The 27,864-nt window shown below is 41.0% G+C and overlaps 1 protein-coding gene across 1 annotated transcript in view; it reads left to right on the top strand.

The window, feature by feature from the left end:
* Positions 1-289: 289 nt before the first annotated feature.
* Positions 290-27,864, top strand: part of slc24a3 (solute carrier family 24 member 3) — a 100,986-nt gene continuing 73,411 nt past the window's right edge. Inside the window, exon 1 of the mRNA XM_010749173.3 lies at positions 290-673. Within this exon, the coding sequence (XP_010747475.1) occupies positions 490-673 (184 nt within the window). The 5' untranslated portion in view covers positions 290-489. The remainder of the gene's footprint in view (positions 674-27,864) is intronic.

The raw sequence follows: 27,864 nt of genomic DNA, 5'->3' as shown, positions 1-27,864 counted from the left end.
AATGTATCTAGAAATTCTTCAACCTGCCTCCAGTTCTTGATTTTGACATCAGCTGTCACACAGAAAGAAATATTACCAGCGTGATTCTGTCAGATTATGTACACCTCATACATAAAACACATTTTTATTTATTTGATTTGATTGATTTTGTTTTCATTATTAGGACTGTTGAATGTGTTTATATATAGTTTTTCATCAAGTTATTTGGAAAAAGTCCTTTGGAGATAATAATTTGCAGAAAAATAACAAACGCTATCGAGTTTTATTGTGAAATTTGAGACCGGACGTGTCAGCCTTCAGACTCGGGTTACCTTGACTAATCCATCCAGAAGCCAGTCATATCTCCTCTCGTCGAGGAACTTGAGCGCACACACACACGGCAGCTCATCCCTCCGTCTCTTTCTCCTTCAGCTTCAGTTTCTCGTACCTTTGCACCACCACCACCACCCGGGGGGTTCCGCCGGAACGCTCGCCCGAAACAAGAGCGCCATGGCCCGCGTGGTGGTCGTTGAAGGGATGCCGGAGACGGCCGTCGGCGGAGGAGTGATGCTGAACCGACGGAAGAGCAAAGCCAGGCGGAGAAAGCGAAAGGAGTTGTTCGCCTTCCAGATGTGCTTCGCGGGGTTACTGCTGGGGCTCGTCGTGGGGTTCCGGTCTGTGGCACAGAAAGCAGGTGAGGGGCGCTTTGAAACGGCTCTGTGCTTCACTGTCAACCGACAAACAAGTCCAGCTTTCATGTTTGTTTGACGGAGACGTTCATGCGGAGTTTGTGGCAGGAACAACAGGCAGTTTGGAGGCAGAGACACGGGTGTTGAAACACCCTGCTCTTTAGAGGAGTTCACTGTGCTCATTGTTCCATTGTCAACTCCTAAAACAACAATACAGGGGAAAAAGTGAAGGCAGTGTGTGAGAAATAATATGAAACATGAAATATTGATGCAAGCACAGTGAGGTCAGTGTGGACTGATGATCAACAAGAACACTAAATATGTGCAAACAAGCAGAGGCTGAGTGCAAACAGCACACAGTCAGAGTACAGATGCTGCTGCAAGGCTGTCACACCGCACACATCCCATCAGGATCAGTGCAGCTGTATCACACAGCGCACACGTTTATACAATCAGTAAGGAACAAAACAACAACATGCCAACATCTGCATGTAGCTGCACATCTGTAAATAATGAACCCCTGGAAATGGTAGCTGTGACTGCGCTGCCTGTATCTTTACTCTCTACCATTTCCTGTCAGCCACAGCAGGCGGAGGACTGGAGGTCTGATGAACCTGGATAAGTGGTGTGAGTTGTGTTGTGGAGGCCCGGCAGAGCAGTGTATTCATTGACTGGATGACAAGTTTAAGGACAGCAGTCTTTGGGAGTGGAAACGCGGTTTAAACGGCCCCCTCGCAGGCTCGTTACGGCTACAGGTATTCATATCGACGGGGTTATCAGTGCTCATCTAGTCGTGATCAATGGGCTGTGCGGTGTCAGTTGTGAAACAGCGCACAGCGCGCACACACACAGAGACACACACACACACACACACACACACACACACAAGTTTGACTCAGACCTTTGGACAGCTTTATATCATTACCAGCTCTGAGCTCAGCCAATGTTTTGCTATCTCTTGCCAAGTAAGTCTTGTCAATGGTCAAGTCAGCAGCCCAGTTAATGTTCCTGCAGTATTCTTTGCTGTGTTCTGAGAGCACACAGCCCAGGACTTCAGCATGTGAACAAAACAACTGTTGCAGCTGTATAGAATATGGAATATGGTTTTCTACATTTAGTGCCAGTAGTTGACGAAAATGGCAGCTGGCCCGACAGAAAGTATGAGAACGTGGATAAATGACTGAGGCGTTATGAGAATGCCAGCTGTGTGTAATATGTAACCTAGAAAGCAAGAAATGATCATCAGAGGTGCACTTCACTTCTTCACTATGGTTATGAACATATCACATAGCACACATTTGTGCACACTGAGTTGATGAATGTTCATAGAGACGAAGTCTTCAGTGTGTCTCGTTGAAATCGTGCCTTTTGTGAGATGTTTGAGGTATGAAGGTGCAGGAATGATAAATGATGGACAAACTGTCCTCGGATATGAGGATTTAATGATGGAATCATCAGTGAAAATACCAGAAGTGATTGAGAATTCTGACGCTGACCCTCTTTAAATTTTAAAGAATGAATGTTTCTTTCCTCCTCTTGGGGCAGTTCTCTATTCTCACGTGTGAAGATTTGCTACTTTTCACTGCTTCCTCTGAGTGTTCGGACGTTATCAGAAGACCTTTGCCTCTGAAAAATGATGAATTATTTGAGGTGTTTTATTGATCAGACCATGATTGTGCATTGTCAGTTTGAAAACCCAGTTTTCGTCTATAAAAGGTTGACATTCTTGATTTATGATTGATATTTACCGACAAACAACCCTGTGAGTGATGGCTGACCATCAGCTCTGACCTGTCTGATCATTAATACGCTAACCCGTCCATGATGGACTCCTCTGAGTTGGATGCTCATTGACAGCGTTCTCACTCTCACATGATAGTCCAGGACCTCCTCATGTCAGTCATAGTAACCCACCGAGGTTAACACACGTGTTAAGGTGTGTGTTCCCCCCATGGCCCTGTGGGCCGACACGTGGATGCGCACACACCTCTCCTCATCCCCTTGTCCTCCATCTGTCCTTTTTTCGACTACCATGTCTCTAAGCCCGTCCGTCCACGTCTCACCTCGGGAAAACACAAGGTAAAAAGCCGGGCCCAGGACAAAAGCACTATAGGAAGGAGGATTACCCAAACACATGCTGCTGTCATCTGGACCTTTTAATATCACTGAGCCCTGCTACTCAAGCTAAAGCCTCTCCATCATCACATCTGTGACAAAACTAAAAGACGAGTGTACCAGCCAGACAAATGGTCATGCTATAGAGAAGCCACTAATGGCTGCTTGCTATATCTGGTGTACAGCATTAGTCTCCAGATGATCTCATTACATAACTTAAAGCTCTCGTTGGTGGGTCCCCCTTCTCTCTGCACGCTAGCAGAGGACGGGAGGGGAGAGGAGAGCGCTGAAGCACAGACGGAGCACTTTGTGCCGATGAAGCCTCGGGACTCTGAGCCGAAATAGACAAAAAAAAAAAAAAAGGAACAGAGGCGGGAGTGGAGGGAGATGATGGAAAGTGGGGTGGGGGGAGCAAGGACAGCGGCAATGGAAGGAGGTGAAGGAGGGTACGAGGGAACGAGTAGACGGGATAATGAAATGAAGAGGGGGGTGAGCTGGACTCATGAGAGAAGAGGTGAAGGGGGAGCGGGTCCAGCAGAGGTGGATGAAGTGAAGATGGGAGTTAAGGTTAGTGAGGTTATAAGAAAGGGAGGAGGAGGTAGAGCCTGACCTATATAGTGGTAGGCCGGTATTGGCCTATCAATGATATCGAACAATATATGGACATCATAATCTTTACTCCCCAGTGTTATTCTCCAGTCTGAATATTACTGACACAGGCCTTTTCTTCAAAAGTCCAAACTAATAATTCATGTACCTTTGAGGCATTTCACTTGTGTTTTATGCAAAACAATGTCTAATGAGCAGCAGCAGCAGAGAAACTTCTTTACTTTGGATCAACATGAAGCAGAATAGCAGTGAGGCCTTAGTGCTGTGGGTCCAACTCTGCATGGACAAGGATCAGACTGAAAGAGCGTCTCTCAGCACTCTATTGCAAGAACCAGACATGGCGATCAGTTTAAGTACATTGTAACTGCAGTAACTCAGGAAAAGTCCAGAAAGAAAAGAGGAAGCAGAAATGTTCTGTAGCCAGCCTCAAGTGGACGTTCGAGGAATTACAGTTTTTGGCACTTCATTTTCACTGAGGGTGCTGCTTGTACTCGAAGTGAATTCTAGATATATTTGTTTCCATAGAAATATGTTCTCAAACGTCAGGAAGTTAAACAATAAACGAGAAATATAATAACAGAAGTCTTCAAAATAAAAGTTTTTAATCTAGCTGGATTTTATTTGTAATGTCTTCAGCACAAGAACAGATACATGTACATGACTACATTAGCAGTTACCGTCATCAATGCAGTTTTGTCATAACTGATAGAGATGATTGCCCAAACTATGAAATGAAATTGCAATAAACTGGAATTTTGCTGTAAGCTGTGCACAGTCGGGATCTGACGTTTTTGATGGAGAGTATTTCAAAGTAAAAGCACCACTAGCAAAATGAATTACCAAGGCGGCCATTTGTCACCTAAAGCAGCTCTATTACAGGAAACTCAATATTTTCGATGTACAATATTTTACACATTAGCTGTGTAGGCGGACACTGAAGAGTCTGTCTACTCTTCTACCTACATTTTTTTCATCTTCTCTTCTGTTGTCAGGGAACAGATTCTGACATTTTCCACAAATGGACTGCTACTCCTCCCTGGGCGGTGCCTTTTTAATGTGTGATTGACATATTCTTTAATTAGCCAGTTAAACTTGAGAGAATGCTGATAGAGCTGTGGAGATGCACGGATGCAAGGATTATTTTGTGCCATTAGAGACCGCTGATTGTGAACGGTGACTGAAATATTCATCCAAAACAGCAAAGTGAATATTTGCTGCATATGAAGCATGTATGCATGCAGGTCGTATGGGTGTGTGCTGATATTGATGAAGATGTTAACAGTGATAGTAGGTTGATACATAACATTGTGTGGTTGCAATTTCCTTCTTTGTAAGAGGAACTTCCCACATGAACTGAGTTATGTAAGGCGGGCACATTAAAGCTGCATTCATTGATTTGTTTTTTTTTTCTTTTTCTTTGGCAAGCCACATTGGGTAGCTCATTACTACAAGCATTATGTGAAAACATTAGTGCTGCTTCAGAAAGTCATTCATAGCAGGAAAAATTGTAATATCCCTCAGTAATGTCTTTAAGACAAAGTTTTTGCTAAAGACACATACAGGTAGTCTTCAGGGTTTTTGTTCTATTTGCTGTATCAGGTGTCACCTGTCGTGCTACAGAAGAATTAACGAAAATTCCAGTCATTCTTTAAAATATTGTAATATTATACTACTATTTTGTGTTGCTGTATTTTCACTGTGTAACATTAAATATGGTCACTTTTAGTAACTAACTCCTGTAAATGATCACCCTGCATTGCAGTTCCCCTCTGCTCTGTTTTAGTGTCTTTCAGCTGCCCGTTGTTTTTGTCCACTCTCAAAACTTAACCTTGTCTCCAGGAGCATCAGGCAGGATTTTTAGCCAAAGATCTGTGACAAACCCAAAGTGCTGCACACTATCTGTAAAGCACCACCAAATGGCAAACAGGCCAAATTAGTGACTAGCCGGTGAACATAGCGCAGCATTTAGCAGCTGAATAGACAGATATATTTCATAAGACTTTGTTTAGACCAAAGCAGAGCTAATATGATATGAATATTCTGCCAGAAACAGGACTCCTGATGAATTCTAATGCTGCTCTCTATCTGCTGAATAGAAGAATAGAATAGCATGCATGCATTTTTATCCAAAATACAACCACACACACACAAAGGGCTCATAGACATGCAAATGTGGAGAGAGATGGTGGAGTGATGGGCAGCCAGCCAGAGCAGCGCCCTGAGAGCAGTTAGGGGGGTTTGGTGCCTTGCTCAAGGGCACCTCGGCAGTGCCCAGGAGGTGAACTGGCACCTCTCCAGCTACCAGTCCAACTTCCATATTTTGGTCCATGCTGGACTTGAACTGGCCACCCTCTGGTTCCCAGGCCAAGTCTCTATGGACTGAGCTACTGTCGCCCAAACCATGAGGATCTACCGAGATGGATGTGTAAATAGGCAGTTGTTAGCTAACGTATCAGCTTACTTATAAGGCCATTACATGTAAAATATGTGCATTAGCTTTAAATATTGCATGAACACAAGCAGCCGTACAAGAATACAGTCTATTATGATTTAAATTCAAAGAACAAAGATGACTTTGAATTGAACAAAGCATTCTTTTAGTACTGGTTCCATACCGGCCTCTAAATCAACCTGCTAACGATGTTGTAGTGCCTTTCATTTTTAGAGCCTCTCTTTGCTGTTTGGGGCTTGTAAAGCTGAAAAAACCGAGAGACATCTGCTTGAAACAATCTGTCACTCTTTGTCTCTCTTTCTACCTCGAGCTCTTTAGCTCTCAAACCTACTGCCCGTTATCCACAAACGCACTAAAGTGCACACGCACCTCCACACACTGTTGTGTCTAATTCAGCTGCATCTGGGTCAGCCTGTGTGAACAAAGAGCAACACTCCCCCAGTCTGAGACAGACACAAACCACCTCTTCTTTTTTTCTATCCATCCATCCATTCCTCCCTCCTCTGTCGTACTCTCTCTCTCTCTCTCTCTCTCTCTCTCTCTTTAGCATCCCCTCCATGTAGTGGCCACCATGCTGTCATCTTGTCCGTCTTCCCCTCCATTTCAGTGGCACTCAGCTATCATTTCGATACATCCCCCTGTAGCTGTAACCCTTGTGCCTTTTCGTAGCGCCCCAGCCATGAAGCAGCTACAGTTTTCTTTTCTCCCTCTCTCTCTCTCACTCTCTTCCCGTTCCTTCAGCACACAGTCTTCCAAAGCCTGTTCAAAGAACCTGCTCAAGCACAGCTCGCCTGTTTGTTGACTTATTTATTTGCTGTTTTGTATCAGCACCATCCCATATCATCCTGCGTCATTGTTTTTCTGAGTTTAATACGGTAACCCACTGTGGTTACCCAATCACACTTAATGGAATCAACCTAAGTGGAGGAAATCTATGTTTACACTTCTCTTTCTGTATGTTGCAATCTTAAATATGAAGTTTCGATTCTAGGTGGATTTGTGATCCTGGACAAATGAAGCCTAATTGTCCTTCTCAGTACAGACTCAAACAATGGTAAAAAGAAGAATAGAGTAAGTCATGAGTGATGTCACCCACAGGTTTCTAAAGCACCGTTTTGAAGCTCAAAATATGAGGCATGTTGACTGTTCATCCTCTTCGCCTCCTGGTTAATCTAAAAATCAGCAAAGATGTGGATCACCAGCAGGTCAGAATGACCCCTGGGTGCTCAAACAAGCCATCTGTAACGGCACCCACCTGTCAATCAAAGCAACCAACCTATTAAATCTGCATAATAACTTTAAGCCTTAATATCATTTGAACAGGTGAGTTGTATATAAATTCTCCCTCAGTACAGTTGTCATGAACGGGGAAGTTAGCTATAGAGACCAAAACAGTTTTTTGTACCAGGCTGTAAACATGTTTATTTCTGCTGTGAAGAACATGGGGACTTATGGAGACTGACTCACTTCTGGAGCCAGCCTCAAGTGGACGCTCAAGGAATTACAGTTTTTGGCACTTGAGTGCACTGGCTGCTTCCAGCAACAGAGGTTGCCGCATGTGGTCCACAGATGGCAATGTCAGTTGGTCCACCACTTTGATCAGCATTGGTAGATTGCTATGGAAAATTTTAACTTTTTAGCTTGCTAACTTGAAAAGCTAAGGTAGCAAGTATTGTAAACCTGTATTACCTGCTAAACGTCACAATACTGTTAATCTTAGCATTGACTTTAGTCTGTAGGTCATAATATGGTTGCTCCTACCTGTATTGAATTTTTGGTCATTTAAAGACAGCACACCACGCTCTAAACAAGACAAAACATCTTTTTGACTAATGTTGCAGTGGCTAACATGTTAGCAGTTTCCTGCGTATGGATCCAGCAGACACAGAGTGACATCATTAAGAAATGTTCGTCCAGTATTTGTTTTTGGCTCCACCAATAAAATACATTGTTTAATTCAATGTTATGTTCTCCGTCTGCTGTTTGTTGCTGGTTAGGTCGTGCACAGTGGGTTTATCACATGCTTTGTACTGAAACTGCAGCTGTAAATGTTAAGTGGTGAACTACAAGTGCTAGATTCATACAACCAAAAAAATGCACTGAAAGAGGTTAGAACACTGGGGTAAAAGGAGCACTTCATATTTAGGTCATAATTCTCAGGGGGTTTGTCACCAAGTGACATCTTTCACGTTACACATTTGGTCCATTGTAAAATTTAAACTATTGATCAGTGCAGCTTTAACTTTTTACCAACTAACGGTACAAAGATACGAGTCAGATCAGTTCAAGTCGAATGCATTTTATGAGCATGGATCTGCGTGGACTGTATAATGTGAGCATGTGAACAGACAGTTACACACAGATTAATCTCTCCACTTTGCTCTGAGAGACTGTGTTAAGCATGGACTGACCTTTATTTGTACTTGTGCACAATTTAGGACATGCACATGGAAGGTTGTGCACAGGCACACATGGTGCTTTTAGAGTTTTAGCGCTCATCACGTTACAGGAATATGCAGAGACTTCTGTGCAACGTACTGCAGTAGAAAGAAGATGGCACAGTAACTCCATGACAGGAAAGAAGTGTGTGTATGGGTTTGTGTGTGTGTGCATGTGTGATGAATGAAATAGTCAGAACATGAGCTGAAAATGGCCTGCTGGTGTTCATCAGGGATGACAACATATGGATTTCTCTCTCTCTTACTCTCATTTGCTTTTTATTACTGCTGCTTCATTCTCCTTTCTCTTCTTCTCCCTTCTCGTTTATCACTCTGTCTGTTTTCTGTTAGACACCCCCCTCCTTGATCTGATGGTCATGTAGCACTTCATTATAGGAGCTGCCTTTTGTAGGCTTTGTGACAGCGCGTCCAGGTTTTGATAGATGGCTTTGTGTTATTGTAACAAGCTGAGCACCTAATGGGGCCTCTCTCCTCTCTGGGTTAGAATGCCAGGAATCATATCGCCCGCTTCTCTGACTGAATGATGGACAAGAATACACTCTTGTTAGTCAGTCATGTCAGCACCGTAATGCTATTCAAGGCAGCGACCACATGTAAATATATGCAGATATAGTCATGAAGGGCCAGAGTTCCACCACTCAATCTGACTGGACTGAGAAGATTAAATGTTACACGATTAAAGCTGCATTAAGGGAATTGTTGGTGTTACACAGAATTAAATGATGTTCTGTAATGTGAAAGAATTCTTGGTACTGTCACTGAGAGTCAATGTACAGACAACCTTTGCTCTTTGTTTTGCTTGACACAAACTGATTGAAAGCCAGCCATTGACAAGGAATCTGACAGCTAAACAAGAACAACAAAGCGGGGTAGATACATAAATAGAGGGATAGATAGTGACACAGATGCACATCAGCAATTAAATGACGACAGATATAGTGGACGTCAAGCAGGACCACAGCAGCAGGCTTGATCAATCGCTGATTTAAGTGTAGCCACAATTCGTTTGAACCTGCAGGACGAGAAAACTTCATGCATCATGGGAAGTCCCCCGGCAGTCTAGTCCTATAGCAGCATAACTAAGGGGTGGTTCAGGAGCCAGCTCGAACTAGAAGCTCTATCAAAAAGGAAAGTCTTAAGTCTACTCTTAAGTGTTGACCGTGTCTGCCTCCAGAACCCAAAATGGTAGATTGTTCCACAGAAGAGGAGCTTGATAGCTGATGGTGCTTGGCCATGAAGAGCCAGAAGGATTTTAAATTCTGTTCTTCTATTCATGGGCCGGCTGTAACTCAGGAGGTAGAGAGTCCATTAATCAGATGATCCGTGGTTAATCCAGTCTTCATGTTGACGTGTCCTTGGGAAAGATACTGACCCCCCTCATCTCCAGCAATTCTGTGGCCACAGAATTTCTCAGTGGATTTGTCTTCAAGGAAGGCTGAAAAACAAATTCAGCCTCCATACCCCTGGTAAAAACCTTTGAGAGCGCCCCACATCCAAAATGTTTCCATCAACCATGTTGGAATTATTTTCAGCAGTGTTGCAGGGTCGTAGAATTCATAATTGATGCTTTTTTGATGATTTGGATTATTTTTGACCTTCAAAGCCAAGATGGCCAAACTATATTAGGCATTACCACCTCCGTTGCAATCTGCCAGAGCATCCCTCTCACATTGCTCATGACTGGGAACCCATAAATGGGAAGTGCTTTTCACATCCTTCAACCCATGTCCCAGCAGCTCGCACTTCATTGACTGTTCAGATTTGCCTAATTTGTCTTTTGATGTTTTTTGTATTAGCCTTAAAAATCCAATTTTGATCAAGCTGTAGATTTCAGTTTTCAGCTAACCAAGCCAATTAGATACCAGAAAAAATCACCACACTTTATTGCACTGATGCAAATTTTATGGTACTCCATCACAAATTTGATAAGACCAAATGTCATGTGGTGTGTCCTGAGGAGACTTGGTATAGGCACTCAAGCTGTTGTGACACAGTCGGGTTAAGGAATCTGTGTGTGTTTTCTTAATGAATAGTGAGAGAGCATCATTATGGGAAAAGCAGCCACTGAGAAATTATCATAGACAATGTGCAAGCAGTATTTTACATCATAGATTTTGTGGCTGGTCTTCAAAGTGGGACAGTTGACTAGTGTCCAGTGATCACAGGAAATCCAGGTTATGTACTTCAGTAAGGAACCAGTGAGGCACCAATCTTTTAAACTACCTCCAGAGTTTGATCAGAGGCACATCTAGCCACATTAATGATTAATACACCTCCATTCACATTTCAGAGCTACAATAAATAGAATCATCTCTCCTGTACATGAACCTGGAAACGTATACAAATTAGACACATGCAAATAGATCAGAGGGACGGAAAATAAGCAACACAAGGTGTCTACTGTCAGCTGTAAAGGGCATACAAGAGGAAGTAACATGCCTAATAATGAACAGTGAGAAAAACACAGTTTGTACGAGAGCTGCATTTTAAGGTGTAAATATCATTCACAATTGAAGTTTAAAAATGTCAAATCCATTTTCAGCTTCTGATTGTTAAGATACTGATGTTGTATGTAAGGCACACATTGAAATATTAAAAACCCAAGTAACCTGCTTGTTATCATTTGATCAAATGTCAGATGTTTAAAGCATCATTTTGTGCACATTTTCCCCACATTCCAACATACTTTGTATTTTGGAGACTTTGGTGACCCTGATTAGAATGTGTATGTCTATGTGGACTATTTACTGATATTAAAAGATCATAAACCAAGCAAAAATGAAGAAGTTAACAAAGTCTGGCGGCTTTAACACTCCTGGTGGGTTTTGAAGTCGTGTGGAGAATGGACCAAGACAGCATCACGGCTGCAACATGAGAGAGATGTACTGTACATACATGACGAAAGGGAGTAGGAAGAAGTGTACACTTATATCCTACCCCTTCTTCTCTGCTTATTGTATTATTATTAGTATACTACTATTACTACTACTACTACTATTATATTATTATTAGTATACTATTACTGATGTATTATAATTTATAGACTATCTTTATAAATATTATATTTTTGCTTTATACATTATCTGTGCTGTGTTATATTCTACAAGATCCACCAACTTCAAGATATTAGACTTTACAAATAATGTGTTGGTGTGTTCGCGAAAACCTACTTTATGGCTCAGGTATGTGGACTAATAATGAAAATATGTTGGAATTGTAATGAATTTGGAGGAGAACATGCAGGATATTGAGAAATCACAATGATCTGTTGATCAGTTATAATAATCACAGCTGAAGTAAAGAATAGTAAAGACATCTATACATATGCATGATACAATTATGCAACAAAATAAAAGTTTGTGCATTGAAAAAGAGCCATATAAAGTGTAGTTTGAGAGACTGTTATAAAAACCACTCAAGGATTCTGACTGAAGCCAGTGACATGTGCCATTTAATTTGATATTAAAGTGTGAACTATAAATATTATGCATAACGCTGCTGAATATTGTTTATGAAACTGAAGCTTCTTAAAAACTTTTCACGTTCATAGCAGGCTTAATGAAAAGGCCCCTACACGGCTGGGACTCCCACCAGTCGGGCACCAACATCACACCAGTCATAAAATGAGATTTCTGTCCATGAATTTATCGCTTTAGTGCACGCTCATCCCCATGTAACCGCAATCACATCATTAGTACAATTATTTGCTTATCTGTCTATCTCTATCTGTCTATTCATTTGGCCTTTATTTCAAAATAAAAGCACACTGTTATTAAAGGTGATTTTATCCAGGTTTACAAACAGTGTTTGAACCAACTTATCTGAATGACAATGAACAGGATTATTTAGCCTCAAAAGTTACATATGAGGTATTAAAAAAAGCAGTCACTCCTCTCTGGTAGCTAATGATCGTATTGCTCATACAGTCTCCTGACTTTGACCATAATTGTGCAGTGTAATCCCAATATATATTTTTACCACTGAATCAGTATCACTGTGTCCATCGCAGGTCCTTCAAATCAAACATTGTCAAATGGGGCTCAGCGGGGTCTAGAGAGACTATAAAGGGCCATTGTGGGTTGGATGAGATGTCAGCACTTTCCATTTTTCCTGTTCTGCTTTAGCAATGTACCTTCAGCAGACCAATGAGCTGCAGGTGTGAGTCACTCAAAGCTTCTATTCTCCCATTGTATGAAGGTGTAGGTGACAGGTCCACGCTTTTGACACATTCACTCGTAGCACTCACATGGACAGATGTTGATTGTCCATGTTTTTCTCCACTGATTCCACTTTTGTACCACAGTGCCTGGTAGAAATCCCTGTATGAATCGTTGGCCACATTAAGACAACCAGCTGAAAAAGACATGAAACAGCAGTTTATGCCTGCACACACCACAGTAATTTTACTATTACAAGCTCTAAAACCATCAGAGTACATATTTTTATGTGCATTAATTATTCATTCTGTTCACCAGTCTACCTCAGTATATTCTGTTTTATTTATAAATTTTATGTCTTTGTCTTCTTGTGTAATTTTCGTTTTTTCCATTGTTGGAAGAGCCCGAGAAGAATTTCACTGTATTTGCTGTGATCATAAATCTTTAATCTAGAGATACAGCACAGAATTCACACAGAATCAGGGATTGTGGCAACTCGGAGCAGGGTTGTCCGGTGGTTGGGGGAATCAGGAAATTACTTTTTTTTTCTCTGATTAACAGCTTTATCGAGGCTGGTGCATTTTTGTAACAACTAACAATTTCCTTCCTTATTTTTGTAATTAGCTGCCTCCATTTGAGAAATTACAAGGGGCTTGCAATAGTAGGCTGTTGGTTAACAAGTCAAAGGAATCAATGTTGGTGTGTTCTGAAGAAGAAAGAAGAAATCTTACCAGATTGATCCGCAACCCATGTTGACAAAGTGAATGTGAGTGAGCATTTAATCCACAAGCTATTGTCTGGCATCAGATGTCGATAAAAGGTAGTTGGCTAATATTTGACAATCACTGATGGGGAGTCATTACTTTGTGTGGTGAGACAGCTTCATCCAGGCAGGGATGAAGGAGGCAGAATGATCATGGGAGGCAGGTCACGAATGAAGTCCTCAGCTTTATCTTGGCTGAAGCCGTTAAGATCATGAATGTTCTTAGTCCAGAGGCAAACAGTTTCTTAAAAACTGAGACAATCGGCTGTAATGCAGGAAAAAGAGCAGAGTAGATTCCACACTTGATTGGGCAGCCAAGACTTTGTGCTCGTAGCCACAGCCAGAATGAAGAATGAAGAATTGAAGATGAGGGTTCAGGGCCTCTGCTGCTCAGTCCCTATATTCTCTATAGTACGGTCATTACAGAGTGTCTATCTCAATCTGGTATCCACCATTGCAGGTTGGGTTGTAGGTAACCGATCTGGTCTAAACCCTCTGGTCCCTTGGGCAGGTTGATTATACAGAGGTTGCTTTGTATGCTTCTGTCTTCACACTTTGAAGCTTGCTGCATGCGTCACGAATCTGCTGTTTATTGCCGCAAACTAACTGTCTGTTGTACTAGAGCAAATCTAGCATAGCTTATGCATGAGGAAGTGACTTACACAGCTGTTCCATTTGGGTGCTTTCATTATTGAGTTTGATTGAAGCACTCTGAGGACTTCCATCCAATGATCGCCTTCAGTGCTAGCCTAATGATAATTCATATGGTAGCATCAAGATCTTTTGAGAGTGTGAAGGAATTAAATTATTTCTTTGTTGGTGATTCAGTCTATGTTTTCGTGGGTGACTTAGACTAAGTATTCATAATTCAAAATTTGGTGGAAAGTCTAAGAAACAGATATAGAAGTAGATCACTATCGAGGTCCTCTGTTCTCATCGAGTCTACCTTTAGGGAAGTACTTAATCTGATTGTACAAATTTCATACGTCATTATGGTTCAGATATTGTCACTACATGAATTGGCAAGCAAAAAAGATAATGCTTGCGCAAGCATAGTTTTGAGGGTGATGCAGCAAATAACAGTTCAAACTGGACTGCCATGATAGATTTGCTAACAGAAGAGAAGCACAAATCGACAAAGACAGCTTGTGACTCTTGAACGTGCAACACTTGCACAGCAATAATTATACATGAAATCGGCTTCAATCAGTGAGCTAAAAATATAAGCACTTTACACAAAGACGATAACACAGGTTCTCGCAGGCTTCTGGCAAATAATGAGGTTATCTTATGACTCCTGTTGATTCCGTGGAAGTCCCTACTTATGTTTAATTTAAGCCTGAAGTTGAATAATGAATTCACAGCAGAGCGGATCCAGCGTGTAACATCATGAGTCGACTGACTGCATGACACTTTGAACTGTGGGGGAAGTCTGCTGGGAGTAAGGACACTGTGATGTGGGGCTTTGTGCATTTCAGATCAGAATGAGGATAAGGTAATTATTTAATAAGCACAGTGAGAATAATGTCACACTAAGTTCACAATTATGTAAGTGTGTGTGTGTGTGTGTGTGTGTGTGTGTGTGTGTGAGTGAAGTAAGAGAGAGAGAGACAGAGAGTTGATGAGTGTGTGCATGTGCGCACTTCATAGAAAACATTCTGGTGTCGAGCTGATAATTAAGTGGCCACTCGGCTCATCCAGCAGCAGCCGATTCTCGCTGTGATTTCAGGCTGTAGGAGAACCCAGAGCACTAACATACTCTAAATATAGTGTGGTGACGATTTATATACCTCAGTCAAGGCTGCATCACCAACAGTGCCAAGTGAGCAGATGCCTTGGCTCAGTATCAGTATCTTGCATTGTTCTACAGGTGAAATGATTTGATCAATCATGAAGTCACACAACAGAAAAATAATCCGATTATTCTCATTGTCGTTATTCAATCAAAAGATTTACTTCTGTATCTTTACCACCCTAACCCAAACCTTTTCGGGTTTTAGTAATAGAATAGAAATAGAATTATTCTATTAATCCATTGTGAGACAACAATCCGGAGATTTATCAATGTGTATAAAAATCATTGGTCTTGGGAGGGGCCCTGTGGTCATCTTGCGACTAGATTACTGTGACATCCTCCTGATGGGCCTCCCAGCCTGCACAGTGAAATGATCCAGAACGCAGTGGCGCGCCTTATTTTCAATCAACCTAAAAGGTTGCATGTTACCCCGCTGCTCATCGAGCTCCACTGGCTACCTGTAGCAACCCACATTATATTAAGATCACCAATGTTGACTACAAAGTAGTAGTAGTAGTAGTAGTATGCATAGCAAGTACAATTGGCACTGAAAGAGGTAGTTTGGGTATTTTGTAGTGCAGTAGATGGCGGTCAGCATACTCCCAGTTTGCAAATGCAGACAGGCATCCCGGGACAGAAGTCTTTACACTCTTTGACACACAACTGTAGAACTTAGTCATAAGCCCACCAGCACCACACACTGTATTACGCCAAAAATCAGTTGTCATTTTTACTGCAAAGGTATGTTAGATATTGGTCTGTATTGGTGTGTGTGTGTGTGTGTGTGTGTGTCCTAGTCTCCTGATCGTCCCCAATCTGTTAACAACAGCTTTATCTCTCACCCTCAAGAATATTTTCTCATGTGTTCATAATCAAATCATATGGAGACACACACACACACATTCACACACACAAACACAGTGAGAGCTCGCTTATGATGGATGAGCAAATCTAAGCAAGGGTCACCAAGTTTGTCTGTGGGCTCTGTACTGTATTAGATCTAGCTGTGATTAAACATTAGGAGCTATTTTCTGTCTCTCACTGTTGCTCTCTCTCTCTCTCTCTCTCTCTCTCTCTCTCTTTCTCTCTCTCTTTCTCTCTGCCCCTCTCTCTCTGTCGCTCCCTTGCTCCCCAAATATGCCCTTCCTAATTCATCACCCAGCCCAAAGCCTATTTTAGCACCCACCATGTGTATTCTGGGATCCTCGCACAGCTCGCAGAGACACATGAAAGGCGGAAGAGTTGAAGAAAGGGGGTCCGTCCCCGAGGAGGAGTGTGGCCATTGTATTAAGATTCTGTAGACCTCTTGTAGTCTTAGCATTATATCCTTCATATCCTCCTCACATGCTTCCTTCCACTTATGCTCTCGTGTACTCTCCTTTACTATTCCTCTTCTCTAATCTCCTGTTCCTATTAGGTTCATTGTTATACACTGTGTTGTTAATCTTAATTGACATGAGGCTCAGTTTCAGGCTTAGCGCTATCATCCATTGTTGAAATTTCCAGTGGTTTTGAAGGATTGGATTTCACGCTCCAAAACACAGTCCATGCAAAACTGTAAACTGGGTGTAAAAGCTAACACTGTTTGTCAACCTAAGTCATCTTTTCTTCTGAGTATCGGACATGCTAACTTTGCCATCACTACCAATCATCTTTTTTACATAAATTTCATGTCAGACTGAAACACAGAAATTACCAACCTGAATTAGCTAGTTTTGCGCTGGAATCTACATCTGCAGCAGTACTAAAATCATTTGTTTCTTATCATTTCATAAATGGTTAATAATTTCAACAGATGACGTTAAATGTCCTTAATGACTATCCTCGCTTAAGTCCACTAGGTCAGCGGTCCCCAACCTTTTCTGCGCCACGGACTGGTCTCATGTAAGACAATATTTTCTAAGGGTCGACCGATATATCGGCCGGCCGATATATCGGGCCGATATTAGCGTTGCCGATACGGCCGATACGCATCCAGCGTCATTTACAGACAGGCGTTCAAGGGCAGCTCTGTGAAGACCCACTATGCACGCCGCAAATGAAGTCGGTGTTGTTATCAGTCACTGTCAATTCGGCGTTTGAAGGAGTTAAACCGGCGAACACCGGTGAAGCAGCCCAGTGTGTGTGTGTGTGTGAGTGAGTGTGCACGCACGTGAGGGAGAGACAGATGGAGCGAGAAAAAGTGATCAGTGAGGAGCGACACAGTCATTGCTGTAGGCAGATGTCAGATTTGGGAGATATCTGCAAAACAGTCCAGGACCTATAATGAAACTTTAAGGGGGTTCGAGAAGGCTTGCTAAGCCATAGTTTAGCTTAGGCCTACGTACGGAAATATTTTTTTTAACACATGGGGTAGCGCCCTGTCCGTGTCCTCTCAGACACCGCGGGAGCAATAATGGCATGTGAGTGATTATCACTGAATAAACTTCTAAATCCCTCCTAAACGTAACTCGCCACTCATTGTGTGCAGTATAAGGGTAGGCTACACTTCTCCCACAAAGTGATAGCAACCAAATGTTTCAAGAATCTCGGTCGCTGTTGCTGGAGTGTTGCAGCGAACACCGGTGGTGAAACTGAAGCAGCCCAGTGGGCGTGTGTGTGTGTGTGTGTGTGTGTGCACGTGTGCACGTTAGGGAGAGACTGAAGGAGCGAGAAAAAGATCAGCGCGGAGCGGAACAGTTGCTGTAATCAGATAACTGCACAACGAACCCAACGTCCAGACCTAATGAAACATTTTGGGTTTCGAGAAGAGGCTTGCTAAGCCATAGACTACTTTAGCTTACGTACGGGAATATTTTTTGAACACATGGGGTAGCGCCGTGTCAGTGCATGTCGACACCGCGGGAGCAATAATGGCATGACAATTTTGTTTATTTATTATTATTATTATTTTACATTTTTTTTGTTTGCTGCTTTGTTACTTGTTTCTTAACGTCAGTTCAGTCACTTGAAATATTTATTATTTTATGTTATTCAGCTTTTCTAAAAGCACCAAGACACTTTATTTTTGTATTTCTTGGTTGTTCATTGTTCTTGTTTATTACTTGAAGTTCTACCTCAATTGATTATGTTAAATAAATGGCTATTTATTTTTAACTTGAGACCTGGAATATTTGTCATTTTTTAAACTTTTTTTAACCCATATCGGTATCGGAAATTGGGTATCGGAAATCGGGTATCGGCCATGGGCCATGGGGAAAAAATCGGTATCGCATCGGCCATCAAAAAACCCGTATCGTCGACCCCTATATTTTCACGGACCGGCCTTAAAGGTGTTGGGGGTAAATACGACGAAATAAATGATGCCACGGCATAAAAGCAAATATAATGTGCATAAAAATACAACTCACCATTACGCTGAATTAGTGGGAGCCCTGAGCTTGTTTCTCTGCAACGAACCGGTCCCATCTAGGAGTAATAGGAGACAATGACACCCGAAGTGTGTTCCTTATGTCCAGTCTATTCCGTAATTTAGTTTTGGTCGCTGAAGAAGCTTTCCAAAGACGTTTGTTTTTTACACATTTTTGCTAGCTTTAAGGGCTTAACTGGGGTAACGCATCACGTGACCGAGACAAGTGTCTATATTATATATATATATTATATATATTATATATAGGGCTGTCAATGATTAAAAATAATTAACTAATTAATCGCAAAAAATTCTGTAATTAATCGCGATTAATCTATCAATAAATGTATCAATAAATTAAATGCATTTTTCTGAGACTGAAGTTTATAATGAATATTATAAGCATCATAGCAATGAATATGTAAAATGATCAAATTAATGTAGAATAAACACAGAGAAAGTATATTTAAATTAATTCATTTTATAGGCTTACGGTGCACATATGCACAGTGCAAATAGAAAAAAGCCAGAATGAGGAAAAATACTGACGAGTGCCACACTCCTGTAGTGTAGACTGGGTGTTTTGCTTTGAGGTGATATGTTAAAGTCATGTTACTTCTGTGGAATTTAAATTCAGCTTTGCAACCTGTGCAAATTGCCTTGTTTTTGTCCAACGAGCCGTCGGGCAACTTTTTAAAATGAAATGTTCCCCCTAAAAGTCCTTATCCATCTTTCCACCATAGACTCTCCTTTAGTTAGGATAGATCATAGACATATATACATAGACTCTCCTTTAGTTAGGATAGATCATACACATATATACATAGACGCCTCATTGAGCAGGTTGGTCCGTTGCTGCGATACGTTACCGCGTCCGCCATATTGGATGTGGCAGATCTGCCCGTAAACTAAAACAAGCAGGGCCGGTTTTAGCTATGGGCAATGTGGGCGACTGCCCAGGGCGCAGTCTCCGTGAGGGCTTTAAGTTAATGCCTCTTATACACCCATTCACACACACACTAATATATCTGGGAAACAAAGCTCTACTTTTCCACATTCAAAATGGCGGCCGCCACCGGAAGTAAACAAAACCGTTAATTCTTTAAAATTAATCGACAAAATTAACGCGTTAATTTTGGCGATTAATTTTAAACAATTAACGCGTTAAAAAAAATTAACGCAATTAACGTGGTTTTGTTTGCTTCCGGTGGCGTCTGACCCATAACCTTTGGTCACATGCAGGGTCAAACATCTATCCCGTACATAGACGTCGCATTGAGCGCTGAATTGTACGTCGACCTCGCCGCCATTTTGGATGTGGCAAAGATATATTAGTGTGTGTGTGAATGTGTGTATAAGAGGCATTAACCACATCCAATATGGCTGACGTGTTAACGTATCGCAGCGTCTATGTATATGTCTATGATCTATCCTAACTAAAGGAGAGTCTATGGTGGAAAGATGGATAAGGACGGACTTTTAGGGGGAACATTTCATTTTAAAAAGTTGCCAAGGCAATTCGCACAGTTTGCAAAGCCGAATTTAAATTCCACAGAAGTAACACGACTTTAACATATCACCTCAAAGCAAAACACCCTGCTGAAATTACCTCCACGGGACCTCGCCAGTCTACACTACAGGAGTGTGGCACTCGTCAGTATATTTCCTCATTCTGGCTTTTTTCTCTTTGCACTGTGCATATGTGCAACTTAAGCCAATAAAATGAATGAATTTAAATATACTTTCTCTGTCTTTATTCTACATTAACTTGATTTTTACATAAATAAATATTCATCATAAGCTTCAGTCTCAGAAAAATGCAATCAATTTATTGATAAATTTATTGATAAATTAATTTTTGCGATTAATTAGTTAATTTTTTTTTTATCGATTGACAGCCCTAAATATATATATATGTACTGTATATATTTCTGTACGGCCCGGTACTAAATGACCCACTGTCATCACAGTACAATCATATGCAGTACCTCTCCAACTTTAGAAGTCAGGCAATTCTGAGATTTCTTTCAAAACACATTAAGTACGTTGGAAAATAGTTGCTGAAAACATGTGAAAAGACTTTGAACGATATATTAGTGAAATTGGAGTTAGAGGTTCAAACAGTTTTTCACCATTTTTCAGTCCAGGATTTTGTGGGCAGTCCTTAAATGGTGGCTCGATGACACGCTGAGGCCACCCTGAGCAGAGAGATAGAGATGAATTCATCTCGCTCAGTGTTTCAAAGTTAGTCATGTTATTCTGAACTCATCTGACATGTTTCAGTTGCTTCAAAATGGCTGCTTGACTGCTCCTGGGCGTGGGTGTGGCTTTAGCACATTCAGAGGACACGCCCCCACCGTTCTGGAGCTGAGTATTTATTTTTACCTCATTTTGACACCTAATTTTATAAACTTGTCAATATTTTTAATCATTCAAATTTGGCTTGGTGGTTAATAACACTTTCTTCTTTGGTCTGACAAACTCAAAACACATTTATTCTGACTTTACACAGACTTTAAACCTCTTGCTGTTATTGGTATCAAACGTTCTTCTCAGAGTCCTAACTCCAATATGGACATACAGGCACATGTATCGTAACTATAAATATAAACGATTAATAGTTGCTGTTTATTGACGAATAAATCGCTTAATCCACCAGTCATATCAGCTTCATACCAGAATCTGCATTTCTAGAAACTCTACAACAGACAAGTAAGCATGACCCGTAAATACATTGATGAGAGGAGGGATGATAAAAGATTCTGTACATTTTTGTTCCTGGATACGATGAAGCCGTTACTTGTTTCTCTTGTTCAGCTAATAAAAGTCTGGGCAGTCTAATTTTCATATACGTTTTAAAATCATGTCCCACTACTGTTTCACACTGACCTACAGACCCAGCAGCTATATATAGAGAAGCACTGTAAAAGTCCTCATTATGTATTTGATTGAGGAGCTTGGTAAAGACCTGCCATAGCTCTCACCAGCCCACTACATTCTGCCTTCTATACAGAGGAGTCCCTCGCTGTACGTTAGGAATGGAACCGACCTGCTGTTTCCCCAAAGGCCTCGAGTCTGACAGGACTGCTTTTCACAAGTGAGAATTATCATGCAGTCAAATGTAGGTTAGAGGCTATACATTTAAAACAAAGACTTTCCTGAATGGATCTTTTGGCAGCGCTGTTGAAAAATGACAGCATGAAATAGTGTTACTTTATTGCTATAGACAATGGTCACACTTTTCTAATTCAGATATTCAGATTTCTTTTTTTTCCCGCAGCACTTTAAGGACCCTTTGTCCTTATTGATAGGATTTAAATAACCATAAATATTAGTGGTGTGCCAATATGTTTTAGCAGAATATTGCAATACAGCAAAACAAAGAGTCTTCTGCCATACTTACGGCTATTTGACACTGTATCTATCCATCCATATCCTGCAACTGCTTATCCTCATTACGGTCACGGGAGGCTGGAGCCTATCCCAGATTTGGGCCGAGAGTTGGGGGTACACCATGGACAAGTCGCCAGTTCTGAAGAACATGTTGGTACCAAACCCTGAGTCCATCAAGTTTTGTACTAATTCATTAAGTAGATGTTATATTTTATCAAGTGAATCAAAAGTTTTACCCACTGGTGGTGCAAGAGGAGTGTTAACATGCTAGAATTTACTAATTAGCACTAAAATAAATCATGGAATTAAGTTAATATTATGTAGTGGCTCTAAACTGAGCATTAGCTATCCAAATACAAATGGTTTTAAAAGTCGAGATGAGAAGCTAACAGCATTTGAATACGGGTAAGTCTTCACCTTGATCACTGGATTTTGTTATTGGATCTGTCTTTTAGACACAAGCTGTCAATGAAACAGTTCAATGTCTGGCACAAGCAGTAACTGTCAGACAGACTGACTTTCAAACTAACCTTGTTGACTTGGTTTGTATTGACGGAAACACAAGTGCTTTGGAAATTCTGGCCAGTTGATGTGTTTGGCGACCGTTCGTCCAACCAAGTTCATACATTCATTCTGTATCTTTAAGACCCTTGTGAACAATCCTGAGGCAATATCAATGTTCTTTATTGTTCCTCCTTCTTCTTGGAGACCCCCTACAATGTGTCCATATCATCATCAGACTAAAAACAAGGAAAATACCAGTTTAAAGTGGTGTCCTTTATCTCTGGATTCTCTAAGTGACTCTTGTTGGCTGGTGATGACACAGTCGGATGTGTGATTGAGCTCTCCAACAGCGATTAGCCTGCATGGCCCTTTTGTTCCCCTGACCAATGCAAACACAATCACAGCGCTATTCACCTGCATTTAGCAGGACCAGAGGAACCCACTTCGCTTTTAATTACTCCGATCAGATTAATCATACTCTCAGATGGCTCTGAAATTTAACAATCTGTGTGTCTGTGTTTGTATGTGTGTGTCTGTTTCTGCGTGCCTGTGTGTGTGTGTGTAAGAGAGACAACTGGAGAGAAGCTTATTATGGTAGAGATTAGAGAGGCCCTTCCTATTGAAAAGACAAATATGCTGAGGATATTAATCTCCTCACTGCGAAAGATAATGAGTGAAACTCTCTCCTTATCTGCAGCCTGCTCTTCGTTCAGAGAGCTCACTGTTTAATAGGCTGCCTGGCTGCCACAAACCTTTCTATTCAAGTCTGGTCCATTCCAAGTTTGTTTCCAAGAAAGCGTGTTACGTTCTAAAGACAGAAGAGTAACTTAAGGAGATGGAATGACTGAGGCATTCAGAAGTTCAATACATGTCTTGGCTGTCCAAGTAGTCTTAAGTAGCTCAGTAACTGAGTGACAACAGGTCAACTGTCTAAGAATTAAACAAGTGCACTGGAAATTATTGTCGGGTGCATGACTGACCTGTCTTGCATGCACAATCAGGAAGGAAGAGCGCCTGCAAAAAGAACTGAAGATGGTGAACTGCACCTGGGCAGCGCAAAGTCAGAGCATACTCTGGTGGAGGTCCATAGTGTTCCCAACTAATTGAACCATCTCTTTGCTGGTTCTCTCCATAAGTTTTGACCTATTCTTGACATTAAAGCCAGTACCCAAGTTTTCTTTCTTTTTGCGTAAGTATTACTGCTACTGCAGGATGAACAGAATTCCAGCGTTATTGACACATAGTAGTCTCTGTGGCAATGTAGATAATAAGATACTGCAGGTTTCTGTTGTGGTCATCAGTTGAAATAACTTTATTGCCATTTCTGAGAAAATATGTTTTTTTATGTCAGTTTAGTTTCAGGTGTAAATGTATGCCACATGCTTTTTTCTACAGTACTCATGTCCTAATACACAATCACTAAAATTATGCACATAAGAGAGAAAAAAATAGACTTGATGTTGCTTCAGGTTGCAATTATGTGCACATTACACAACGGGAATGTGATCCATTACATGACACGTGTAGACAGCTTGACTGTATAAGATAGAAGGGTATCTGTTCCATGTGACATGCAAGGTACAGACTGAAACACCTCCTGTGGAGACACACCTTCACAGCGATGTTTATTCTGAGTTACAGTTGGTGTCTGTCCTTAGTACTATGTACATGGCTTGTACTTTTGACTACAAAGAATCAAATATTATCTAACCCTATCTTCACTATCTTAATGATTCAGTCCTTGGATCCAAGCCATGGAAGTGCTCCAACTGTGATCAGACCAGCAAGTTCAGTTGAGTTGCTGTAATCAAAGGACTTATGCATAGAGGCAAAGTGAATCCACACAAATAATTCACTTTTAACAAACTGACTGAACAGATGCAATGTCAGTAATTTCATGGACGGTCACTACATTACACAGTTCTGTCTGCAGCACATGGAAAGTCAGTAAACAATGCCCTATCATTTTCCTAACCCTAATAAAAACCTGTCCCTAACAGCCGTCATGTCACTCCTGTTCAACACATGTTTGCTATGTTAGCGATGACGTAGCTAGCCAGCTAGTACATGGCTCTTATTATGTTCCCCTTGGGAGCAGTTGAGTCACATGTGACACATCGTTGTAAAATATTGGCTCAGTATCATGCTGGTTTGAAAATATTTACATGGGCCATAAGCCTGATATGTCTGCTCTTTGACACTCTCTTTCCTTAGCCCCCTCGATTTGGATGTGTGTTACAATAGGTCACCAACTAATCCTGCAAGTATTCAATATGTCACTAAAATACAGTACCACCTATTTTATGTCAGAAGCTCAAGCAAGTATGATATTCTCAATGTTACATTTGACTTAATACAGGTTGAATTCCACAAACGTGTGTATGCACACCCATTTACATGCACCAAATGTGTTATTCTGAAGCTGTCATGTTGAGCTTTTGTCCAAACTAAGATCATTTTTGTGCTTCATCTCAGACCTCATGTGGGATCCATACAGAGAATGCACCATATACTTCCTCTTGTCCATTCTGGATGATTTAGGCAAATAATTCCTGATTACATAACTGTCTTGTCTGAAGTAGTTTCTGTATTTGAAAGACGATTTGTTCTGAAATGTGTTCCTGTGTGTGTTTTGTCCAATCTCTACAGTTAAACATTTCCACTGTGATAAGATTCCTTTCTCTCACACACTTTCTTTTTCCTGCTCTGAAGCTCATACATTATTTGGTCTTTGTTGCAGTGTGGAGGAGAATTCATGCAGTCAGTAGACAGAAAGTGGAAATCTCTTCAGGTTCTGGACCTGAATATTTCTTGCAATCCTGTGTTCAATGTGTTTGACGCAGGGAACATGACACAATGGCACACAGTGGCATATGTGACATCATGGTGACGTCATGTCGGTTATTGTATGTGACATGTATATTTATACACCGGATGAGTTGCTCATCCAAAGAGACGTGGATCTGCTGTGGGCCAGAAAGAAAGAGCAGATTTAGTTCACTTGTCTCCGGGAAAGGTCAGAAAAGTCAAATTAAAATAGAAACAGAATCAGATTGAAAATGAGTCGGTATGCCTCATTTCTCTCCAAGTGTGATTATGAAACATGACTTTCCACAAAAAGTCTCATCACTCTTGGAGTGGTGATGTTAGGGTAGGCCTTATTTCTGTCCTTTTTTTGCTGCTCTGGTGATTTTCTCATTGGCTCTACTGAAGAAGATGAGCCTCTTTTCTCATCATGATTCATTCCTTCTACCAACTATTACAAAGATTTTCTGCTTGATACATCTGGCATCCTCTCTCAGTTTTATACTGAAAAGCTCTGGAATAGATTTGTCAGTAGTCTTGTCTTTGGTGCCTCAACATTAATACTGCAATCATCTATTGAAGTATCTTTTGGAAACATTACTGAATGTTATTACATTTAAAGAGCTGCAAATTTCAGTAGACTATTAACTGACAAGCTTACAGAGGTGAACTTAATTCAGGATCCACCATTGATTTCACCGGCTAATCATCAGCTGTAGCTAATTAACATTACTTCTTAAAGTTGGCCAAACAAGAAAATGAAACTTTTGTCTGTTGAAGAGAACATACACACATTTTATATTTTAAAAAGATAGAGTGGACTGTGCCTGCTCCCTGTCTTTGTTTAAATAAGATGGAATAGTTACAGGCTTTGAAAACTACAAAAACAGCATAAGACCAAATAGAATTTACAACGGTATGATATTCGTAGTACTGACCTATTGGGAGCTGCACACACCTCTCACCGCACTGACTCAATTGTGACTGCACAAACAAGTTGCCACGTAGTTGTAGATGAGTCCAATTGTAATAAAAAAAATTTGACATGCTAGAAAAAAACTGACTGCAATTTTGGAATCAGCGCGCCAATTTTAATTTAATTGTTCCCCAGTGTAATCTGGTGTTAGCTGCTCATATCATGTTATTTTTAGACCAGTGCTGCCAGCTAGAAGCTAGTGTGGTAGCTGTTAAAGGTAAACGTTGAAGCTGTGAAGTTAATGCTAACTCTATTGCTAACTGCTAACCACAGACGACAAGTGCAGCTGTGTCAGTGGGAAGCTTCTTCGTCTACTGAATGATGTTAATTTTCAGGTTAAGATCCTATTATATCTTAAAGCTATCAAGCTTGTATCACATATGAATTTCACTGAATTGTCAAATAAATGTAAAGACGAATGTGCCATTTTTAGTCTAAAATAAATGCACTATTGTTTTTTCTATTGTGGGGTCACAGCAGAAGGCCTAATAGCAGATGAACACTCATCCTCACACTTGTCCAGGTGTTATCTAAATTCTGTCAGTGGTCCCTTTAGCCAGACCTGATTTTAATTTGCTGCAGGTAGATATCAGTTTTATGATGGTAGCTGGTGACGAAAGCACTCTGATAGAGAAAGAGACAACAGAATGCTTAACGTCTGTTAGAAATAAATGATGCCGTTCATGAGTGGCAGCCAAAGGCAAAAATAATTAATGGCTAAGCTAATAATACTTTCATATGCAATGCTTGGTGAGAAATGTGAACCGACTGTTATGCGTGTGTATGTATGTTGCTATCAAGGAAACAACCTGAAGCTTCCACACCCATTCGCCCATGTGTGACCCCTCTTCTCTGGTCAGAGAGAGGCTCTTCTTCCCCCCCGCCTGGGTTGTAATCATCAGACAAAAAGAGACATGAGAGTGAGAGATGTCTGAGATGACAGCAACTATACACACTCGCAGCGTGAGCGGCGTCTGACAGTGGCAGATAATGAGACCATTAACGAGCTGTCAAGTTTGTTAAGCAACAATTAAAGAAACCATCTGACAAGATTTGCATATATTGATCTTTTATGTTTTTTTCCTTTGTTTTATTTTAACATTTAATGTTATTATTATTATTGATTTATTAATCAGCTAAGGGAGGTTTCATTTGTACACTGTTTTCATTACACAGTCTGAAATACACCCTCAGGACCTATAGACTGTACTAGTTGGAGAGATGTCAGAGTGACGGGGATGCCACATAGTTAACACTCCAGGCAGTTGGTGCTCTTTAAATGGTGTTATATTAATAAAGTGAATCATTGTTATCATTATTAATTATTAAAGATTGTATACAGTAGGTGTTCCCGCTGGAGAATCTTGTTTGACATCAACAGCAGAGACACATTTCTTTCACACAGGGGACGGATGTCATAGTCGTATTGATTTATTGATGGGCGATCACACAGTGAGCTGCTCAGCTGATATGTGACTAAGAGAGTGAGGTGTGTCACACAAGTGCCGACTGAATGTTACACTGCTCTTGCTCAGAGATATTGAGTGGACGTAGCTGAGTGTGTTTCTGAATTTGGCAGCATGACAGTCAGGATTTGCAGCAGCAATGCATTGACTGCTCCGCTCTCTAGGAAAGTAGCTTCTGTGTGGAAAAGTGCTGCTACTGACTGTGCATGCTCTGGCTTTTATTTCGGGTTATGTTGTTGAGAGTAGACTTTGATTTTATTCAAGTCTACATACAGAAAGTGATGTACTGTACTGGATTCTGAAATAATGAATAACTGCATGGTAAAGTGTAGCACTATATCACCAGCATCCAG

This window comes from Larimichthys crocea, chromosome III (genome assembly GCF_000972845.2).
Source record: "Larimichthys crocea isolate SSNF chromosome III, L_crocea_2.0, whole genome shotgun sequence".
Lineage (NCBI taxonomy): Eukaryota > Metazoa > Chordata > Actinopteri > Sciaenidae > Larimichthys > Larimichthys crocea.
The sequence above is the reverse complement of the archived record's forward strand: the minus strand, read 5'-3'. Positions and strand labels throughout refer to the sequence as shown.